We start from the raw sequence: 10,083 nt of genomic DNA on the forward strand, positions 1-10,083 counted from the left end.
TTGAAAGACTGAATGCAATATTTTGGTGTAATAATAATATCTCGTTATTAAATCGTTATCAACTGGGAAAATACAACCTTATCGCGCACAACAACCAGCGTATATGGTATTTCAGTATATGTTTCATAATATAAAATATCACAATGTGCCTGTTGGCTGTTATTACTTGTGACTTGTTAGTTGTTTATCGAATGTCTTATGCAGTCGTGCAGTGTCGTTACTATAAAAATTAGTGACATATACTTAAAACTTAAAATTATAATTACGGTGTTTTTAACTGTTTTAAAATGACAAAAAAATCTAAATTTGTAAATAAATATTTTAATGAATTGACCAAAAAGTCCAAAACTGCGTGGTACTGTAAATTTTGTGATCTTAAATATACAATAAAAAATGCAACAAAAATGAAAATACACTTAATAAAAGCATGTAAAAATACACCACTTCAAGTGAAAGAAGAATTAAGTGACAAAAAGGTGCCGGTATTAACTGCAGAAACAAATATTATTCAAAGAGGTAACTTTTGCTCGGTTTTAAGTTTTTACTTTAATTCTTTAAAACTATTTAAATATAACAATGAAAAATGTTTAATTTTAATTGGTATAGATCTTTATCAACCATCTACTTCCCAAAGTTTATCATTTGTACGTGAAAGTACGCCATTGTCACAATCACAAAACGATTCAATGCCCGCAGATTTATCCATGTATGTTCCGGATCAAACAATAATTCGACAAATTGAAAAAAAAAAGTCGAAGTAAAATCGAACATTTCTCAATTTATTGATAAAATTGATTTTGCACAAAAGGTAAGTTTATGCATTTATAATAAATAATTAGATAAATATATACTAAAGTTATATACGTTATAATTAGGGTTCGGGACTTATTGCAAGGTAAGGTTAGGTTATATATATATATTGTTTAATACACGTAATGTTCGTTATTTTCGGGATCTTTAAAATTATGAGATCTACGAGAATAAAGATGCTTAAAAGTCAAAAAAATGTTGATCTTTAAAATAAATTTGCTTAACATAAAACGTTAAACTGCGTAAATATGCTATAGATAACAATTATATTGCCAAAATTGGTCAAATATGCATTTTGCCTATAAAACGGCAAAATATGCAAAAATATGCAATTAATATTTTTGTGTTTCAATCCGTTATGTCTTAAAATAAATTTGTATCTTACTTAGATTATTCTGCAGTCATTATTAAAGAATATGCAAATACAACAAGTCCCGAAACCTAGTTATAATTGTTTTTCAAGTTTCTTCAAAATTGGTAAATTCTAATACTAGACAAAATATTATCTCTTTAGGAAAAAATTGATACTCTATTAGCCAGAGCTATTTTTACAAGCGGAATACCACTATCTATTGTTGAACATAAATCTTGGAAACAATTATTCTATACTATTCGACCATCTTACAAATTGCCAAACCGAAAAACTTTATCGACAACTTTGTTAGAAAAGGAATTTTTATTACAAAAATTTAAAGTAGAAAATAAAATAGCCGAGTCAAAATGTTTGAGTATCCAATGTGATGGTTGGTCTAATTTAAGACAAGAAGGGATTATAAATTTTGTTATTACTACTCCAGAGCCTTTTTTCGTGGACTTTATTGATACTGATGGGAAAAGGCACACTGCTGAGTATTTAGCTAGCCAAATAATTACAGTAATAAATAAATATAATCCTAAAAAGTTTGTAGCTTTCATTAGTGACAATGCTAGTAATATTGTTAAGGCTGCTGAAATAGTTCAAAATAAATTTGAACATATGTTAATGTTAACATGCGTTTGTCACACTTTAAATTTATTAGTTAAAGACATATTTAAATGTGATCAATTACAAACATTTGATACAAAAGTCGTCTCAATAATAAAAACAATAAAATATAGCCAGAGACTTTCACACAAAATTCGGAAAATTTCAAAGGAAAAAAATATAAATGTATTTGTTCAATTGCCAGTGAAAACTCGATGGCAGAGTCACTTGATTTGCTATAAAAATTTATTTAAACTAAAACAAGTATTAAAATTGGTAGCAATTGATGAAGATGTAGCGATATTATTTAAGGATCACATTTATACTATTTTACTGGAATCTTTTTGGAAAAATGTTGATTCAATGATACAACTAATAGAACCTATCGTCAATGCAATTACTCTTCTTGAAGGCGACAAACCCATTATTCATAAAGTTTATCCAACGGTTAAAAATTTAAAGTTACGATTAATCGAAGTTGTTGAAGAGATAGATTTAGAAGATTTAAACGATAAAAAAACCCTTTTAGGTAATATATCTAACAGATTAAAAAACATAGTTAAACCCGTTCATATTACAGCACATCTTTTAAATCCAGAAACACTTGGTAATGACTTAACTAATGAAGAACATATTGATGTTTCTGAATTTATTAACAATTTTGGGATGAACAGTTATGATTTGAATGATGAAGATTGTCTTACTGAGATTATATATTATAAAAATAAAGAAGGATTATACTCAAAAACTTTTCTATGGAAAACAGTTTCTAAGTTGGAACCTTTAATATGGTGGAAAAGTTTTAACTCAAGGTTGTCCAAGCTAGCTCAAAAAATATTATCAATACCAGTTTCTTCGGCTGCAACTGAGAGATCGTTTAGTTCTTTTGCAAATATACATTCTAAAAAACGAAATCGTTTGTTAACTGAGCGTGCTGCGAAATTAACGTATATTTCACACAATTCGAAAACACTTGATCGAAATAAAAATGACGAAGATGATAATGATTCGGAAATAGAAGATTTTACACAAAATGAAACAACCCCATTTATTCTTCAACATGGAAATTCATCGCATCATCGTGAAAAAAGTTTCAACTTGAATTTTACTCAAGAAGAGAGTGATTTGGACTTTGAAAGCTCTGAAACAGAAATTGAGCAATTTTCTCTCCATGACACTGACACAAGTTTGGGATTTAGTTGCACTGACCACGATAGTGACCAAGATTATTAAAAAGAGTTTAAAAATACTGTATTGAAATATTTGGTATAAATTATATTACATTATAATTTAAGTTTGTGAAATTATTCAGTTTAATAAAAAGTTAAATAATATCATGTAGATTATTTTATTTTTCTAGTTATTTAATTTATACTTATACAAACAGCATATAAATAAAATATTTTTTAAATATATATTAATATAGAATTTGAGTTTTTACTATTTTAAAACTTCATAAGTAGTCAATAAGAAAGATAATTTTATTAAAACACTTTTCCTACACTTTTCTGATATGGGGAATATTCCCGGAAACTTTCCCCGGACATGTTCATGATTTTACTTTCCCGGGAAAGAGCCCATCCCTAGGACCGATGCGACGTCGACATGACGTAGTCGACCGACGTAATTATGGGACTGATTTCGCGCGGATTCTTGGGCATCGTGTGTCAAATCCTACGAGGCACGTAATTAAATATTGAATATATTCTTTCTCTGAGTAGAGAATTAAAATTATTTTTAATATTTATTTTTTAACGTTGAAGTTGCAATTTATTAAAAAATTTGATTTTTTTAAAAAGAAGGTTTTACATGTTTATAATTATCAATAAATAGCATTAAAATAATATATTTGTTTGCGAACAATTAGTTTTATAGTATTTAGTTTTGTTCTTACATCAACAATAATGTTAAAAACATGATGTACCAACGATAGGTTAGAAATTTAAGTAATAATATTTAATAATATAATTATTAGGTATGTTTGGAATAGAGAAATTTAGAACAATAATATAACCCCTTATTTGTTCATCTAATATAATTTTGGTTTCATAATCCAATAAAATTATCTTTTATCCGACGACTCAGGATCTATTTTCTATCAATATTTCAACTCGTTTTCATAATTATTTTATTAATTACTTAGTCTTACATTTAGGTACTCTAAGTTAGAATTTTTACAAAATTGTTTATTTCTACTTAAAATAACGATATTTTTATCATACTTTTTTTTTTTTTTATACACGTTTATAGCGACTTCAGTTATTTTCATTACAAAAGATAAAAATGTATTATTGATACAACATACCTCTTCACTACTTATTTGTAATTAAGTCTGATATATTATTTTCTATTTAGCATTTAAAATGAATTCACGAAGTCGAAAAATACTTCTGGCTGCACTAAAAACACCTGTATTAGACCATGTTGTACAAAACGAATTTTCATCGAATTTTTGCAATTTGGAGTACGCAACGTTGTCCCCAGTTCCTCCTTCTTTTCCTGACAGTAATGATGTTTTTACACAAATTATGAAACAAAAATCAGGGCCAATTTTCGTAGACAGTGAATCTACTTCCGATGAAAGTAGGGAGACAACAGAGTGGTTACCTCCAAATAATAATAAATCAATTATTAGTTCAAGCGTTTTCGATGATTTTAATAAACCCAGTTGTTCTCGAATCGTACCTAATGAAACTGATTTTTCTATAAGCAACGTCGTATCAGATCGCATAATGCTAGAAAATAATACTATGATAGATTCTATTAGCATAATTCATGAATCTAACATAAATTCTGAAGTAGAAGAAGCCTTAGAAGTTGGGACTGAAGCTTTAAGATTACCTCGGAAAACTAATATTCGTGAATTAAAAAAAAAGAAAAAGCCAAAGGAATAGGTAAAAAAGTTCAAGTTAATCCATGCGCTATTAAAAAATGTCAAAACTAATGTAAAAATAAATTTAGTGAAGAAGATAGAGAAAAACTCTTCACTGAATTTTGGAGCTCAGGTGATCCAGTAAGGCAAAAGGATTATCTGTTGCGGTGTGTAAAAACAATAGATATAAAAAGAAAACGTGTTGACGGTAACAGTAGAAGGAATATTTCAAAAGAGTATTCATTAACACATAAAAATGAGAGAAAAATAGTCTGTTTACAGTTCATTTTAAGTACTCTAAATATTTCCAAAAAATGTTTGTACTATACTGTGAATAATGCATCGCCGGATCAAATATTGTCAAAACTGGACAACAGAGGAAAACATGTGCCAACAAATAAAAAATCAGAAGATACGTTAAAAGCCATCGATGAATTTATTCAAAAATTACCTGCAGTAAAGTCGCATTACTGTCGCGCTTCTTCAAGTAGAAAGTACTTGCCAACTGACATAGAAAACGTCGGTAGATTGTATAAAATGTATACATCTTATTGTACTTCTAAAAAAATTGAAATTGTAAGCAAGACTATGTTCCGAAAAATTTTTCATACAAAATATAATATTGGTTTTCATTCCCCGAAAAAAGATAAATGTCGTTTTTGTTTGAAATATGAAAACATTACGAGTGCAAGAGAACTAACTGAAGAGGAACAGAAGTTAAAAACAATTCACGAAGAGGAAAAGAATGCCGTTAAGGAAATGTTTTTGTATGACCAAAATTTGTCTAAAGCAAAAGGAAATTTTATTTGTATAAGTTTCGATTTGCAAAAAGTACTAAACACGCCTCAAGGCCAAAATATGAATTTAAACTATAGTCGTAAGTACAGCATGTTTAACTTAACAGTGTATGAATCTGGTACTCAGAACGCGATAGCATACTTATGGGGTGAAACAGATGGAGGTCGAGGATGTAATGACATTGTTACATGCATTTACAAATATTTATTAAGTTTGGATGAAAAGCAACTTTATAAGTCAGTTGCCTTATATTGTGATTCATGCTGTGGCTAAAATAAAAACCGGGCAATGATAGCAATGCTGTACAACACAAAGCTTAAATTCATCGAAAAAGAAAAAATAACGTTTCTTTTGCCTGGTCACACCTACATGCCGGTGGATTCCGTGCACGCCACAATAGAGCGTTTTACAAGAAATAAAACAGTGTGGGCACCTAGTGAATGGTCAACTTTAATCAGAAATTCACGAATAAACCCTTCTCCAATCGAAGTTCGAAATATTCAATATTCAGAGTTTTATGATTGGAAAACATTAGCTAAGCAATACTTCTCCCTAAATTTAAAAACCACAGATAACGAATTTCTTCAAATAACCAAAGTGAAGTCATTTATTTTTAACAAACCTTTAAATGGAGATCACAATGTAAAAGTTTTTTTCACTTACAGTGCCGATGAAGAATCAAAGACTTTAAAGGTTAAGAAGAAAAATATAGGCATTAATCCATTACAGTTATACGCGGAAAATTTTCAAATTACCAAAGAAAAACAAAGTGACCTTTTAAAGTTATGTACTGATGGCATCATACCCCACAACTTCCACGAAGAATATTCATGTATGAAATCAAACCAAAATATAAGTGATATTTTACAAGAGACTGACGAAGAAGACTCAGATTAAGTTATTTATTTTATTTACTCAATTTTTACTTAAGTGATTACAAAGGAACAGTAATATTGTTTATGTTATTTATTAAAAAAATTAAGTTGTTTTATGTTATTTTGTTATTTTAACCATATTTTAATAGTATTTAAGAACAAAATACTTTTTTTTTCATTGAACTTAGATGAATTAAGTCATATAATAAAAAGGAAATTTTTATGATGTTGTTTAATAAGTATATTGAAAGATACATTTTTTTACGTTATTTTTATCATTATATTTTAATATTTTAATAGTTTCATATATTTTTTTTACTGAAAATATTTATGTAAATATATCTTATTTTGAAGAACATGTGATATAATATTTTTTAATTATTCTTTAATGAAAATAGTTATCACTAATAACTAATAAGTATAATAATATAATCGGCATTATTCATTAAAATCATCATGTAAATTAAGTTAAATAATAGGGAATAAGCGTCGTATATATTGAGTGTAAAAAAAAATTTTGGGCATAAGCGCCAAAATTATTGAAAAAACTTGTTCAAATTACTGTATACAGGTAAGTAGTAGTCTATAACTAGTTTAAAATATGAATACATATTAAAGACATACAAACAAACAAAAAATATTCTATGAAAAAATGTCATATTCTTACTTTAAAAAAAGTTATTGTTAAAATAGAAAAAAATAAAATAAAATTACCAAAAAAAGTTTTTGGGCTCTCCTTAAAACTACGAATTATGTCGCTTAGACCCTTTTGCCTTGTCACCATCGATATATTATACGAGATGATTATATTGTGATTACGAAATGTTAGGTAATAAAAAAAGTCGGTAAGTGGGTAGGTACCACTCTGCTATACATTAGGAGGTGGGGTGGAACTCGGACTAGGGTAGGTTAAATTTGAATGCAATGATAGGTATCATTGAATACGAAAAATGATTCTGAACGGAGATGATTTGTCAATCTAGGATATATTTTATTTAAATATTGCCATGCATTCTAATTTGAAACAAATATTTTATTTTTCAATTAGGACGCATTTGCAAAAGGCATGGTTAGGTATTTTTCTAAAAACATTGCATGTAGTTATCATAATTCATAATACCTTATATTATATTTTAGATATACCTGGTATACCAAAGCATGATTGTTGACACTTCGACACTTTAAGACATGAGTGGAAAGGCGGACTTCGGGTGGATTTATTGTTTCTTTTAGCATTACTATCGCTGTTTTAGTGGATACTTATGGAACTAGATTATATTATTATTAGTTCCAAGAGTATCCACTAAGACGGCGCTAGTAATGCTAAAAAGAAAATATTCCCCCGAACTCCGCCTGTTGTATTACATCACGCCTATAATATTATAAGCCGTGTATTAATTTCATTTCGTGTCAACCCCCCACACCCTCCAACCATGTCATGAACAGTCCTCTATAAATATAAAATTAGTTATATGATATATTAGTATTAATATTAGTCCGTGGTTTGAACATTATGATCTATACAGTGGTACCAATATGTCATTTAAAATTTTCGAAAATATTGTTATATTATACGTGATATTTCAGTGACAGTTACTATGCTCAAATTATTTTCATAGATATTTGAAATACACCTATAAGAAGTGTATAGGTGTATATTATGTGTATGTTTATAGTATCGTGATGTTGGGTAAAAACACAGACTATATATTATATATTATATAGTCTGTGCACTGTGGTATAAATGTGCGACTATATAATATTATATTAATTATTACGATGCTCTGTGAATATAGTTTAATTAATTGGTGCCATATTATCTCTTCGGAACCACGTGGACGACACATGATAGAGAGATGTGAATATGTGATGACACTGATTACGCGAGGAGGCTCCGACATTTTATATTCTTATTCGTTATAGGTATTAAATGCCTGCAATATGGCAGATACATAATTATAATTATTTTCAAGTTTTTAGTGAGTTTCAATTTCTGGTTTTGGTTAAATAGAACGTTATATCTTGTTATTTTTTATTGTATTTTGTTAATATGGTGTAATCAATTATCAAATAACAAAGTGATTAGTTTAATTTATCAATAACGGAACTGTTTGCATTCGACCCCCAATGAAACGAGTTACCTTTCGTTTCATCAAGGTATGTTTACTTTATTAATTTTAATTAGTTATAGTGGTTGTGAATTGAATATTAAACGTAGCCTGCACGTGTGATTTATTTTATTTTTTTTTCATTGAAATTGTTTTGTTGGAATAAAATATATTTTGACCAATGAATTTCCAACTCCAACCGATGTGAATATGTGATTATAGGCAACATTACTATGCCTATACATTTAAATGCAATAATTGAAATAGCACAATGTATGGTATGTATTATTAACACTGTTGTACTCTTTTCGGCGAGTACTTTTTTGGTATACCTACATTGCGAGTTACAATTTTTGACACATTTGTCTTGGACTTTTTAATACTTGTTTACTAATTAACATAATTCACCTACATTTTCAGGTCCTATAACCCCGAGGAGGCAAATTTAAAAAAGTGTACTTATTTATTGGTGCATACGTTAAATATAAAAATTAAATATATTATTAAAATGTATACCAACTTGTTTATTATTCAGTTAATATTGGAATAATTATAATTTTATTTGTTTTACACAACAAAGTGATGAATGTATTGATTTTACAATGATGTGTGTTTTTTTTTTTTTTTTTGTGTGTGTACAGCATAACTAGTCGAAATAATGCTCCAATTTCAAACAATGGGGGTGGTTTCCGATGTAAAAGTGAATATCCTTGGTGCATTATAGAGGTAAAAAGTTAACATTTTCCAACACTTTTCAAAAAAATCGAGAAAAACAAAAAAAAAAATGACGGAAAAACGGGAATTTTTACGCAAATCCAGTTTTCGGCCAAATCGATTTTTTTTTATGGTTGTAATTCAAAAACTAATCACTAAAAATACTTGAAATTTTCACAACAGAAACTCACAACAGATTATTAGAAAAACAAAAGTTAGAGTTATCCCATCAATATGAGACTCCTAAAATGTACACCACGTTCAATGAAATAGAGCATAATATTATATAGTATAATATACTCCCCATTTTATTGTAAAAATGATAAACTCTTTGAAAAAATAAATAAATATATGTTATTGAATGATAACTCTTTAGTTGTTGTTCATAAAATTATTGAAAACAATTTAAATCAGAACATACATTTACTTGTAAGAAAGTTTTTAAATTTTAAAGAGTTTATTGCAAAACCATTTTCATCCATAAATGTAGACATTTATATAATAAATATAAATGATCTATATAATTATTAATTAATTAATATTTCAGATGTTAAATATAAATTGTTCTGTATCCAATTGTGTGGCAATACATCAATTGTTGTTACATTGTGCCACAATGCACAATTTTAATAAATTACTTTATATTTAAGTATATATATTTTTATGTTTTTTTTTTTTTAAATATACAATCTACAGTTTTGTTATATTATTCAAAATTAAATATATTATTAAAATGTATACCTACTTGTTTATTATTCAGTTAATATTGGAATAATTATAATTTTATTTGTTTTAGATTCTGAACGAAGTGATGAATGTATTGATTTTACAATACAAGGCCAAATCGATTTTTTTTTATGGTTGTAATTCAAAAACTAATCACTGAAAATACTTAAAATTTTCACCAAATGTTAAAGTCAGTGTATCTGTATATAGTTAATT

At 27.7% G+C, this 10,083-nt stretch overlaps 1 protein-coding gene across 1 annotated transcript; it reads left to right on the forward strand.

Moving 5' to 3' along the window:
- Positions 1-404: 404 nt before the first annotated feature.
- On the forward strand, positions 405-3,007 carry LOC126553148 (uncharacterized). The gene is made up of 5 exons (XM_050208317.1): positions 405-516; positions 607-757; positions 876-900; positions 1,325-2,235; positions 2,320-3,007. The coding sequence occupies exons 1-5, from the start codon at positions 405-407 to the stop codon at positions 3,005-3,007; spliced, it is 1,887 nt and encodes a 628-aa protein (XP_050064274.1).
- Positions 3,008-10,083: the final 7,076 nt, after the last annotated feature.

This window comes from Aphis gossypii, unplaced genomic scaffold (genome assembly GCF_020184175.1).
Source record: "Aphis gossypii isolate Hap1 unplaced genomic scaffold, ASM2018417v2 Contig00083, whole genome shotgun sequence".
NCBI lineage: Eukaryota > Metazoa > Arthropoda > Insecta > Hemiptera > Aphididae > Aphis > Aphis gossypii.

Bases quoted from the DNA above. Each gene is read 5' to 3' on its own strand.
- LOC126553148 (XM_050208317.1), top strand. From the start codon at position 405: ATGAAAATACACTTAATAAAAGCATGTAAAAATACACCACTTCAAGTG. The intron at 517-606 runs GTAACTTTTGCT...TAATTGGTATAG, and splicing joins AACAAATATTATTCAAAGAG to ATCTTTATCAACCATCTACT. The intron at 2,236-2,319 runs GTTACGATTAAT...TATATCTAACAG, and splicing joins CCAACGGTTAAAAATTTAAA to ATTAAAAAACATAGTTAAAC.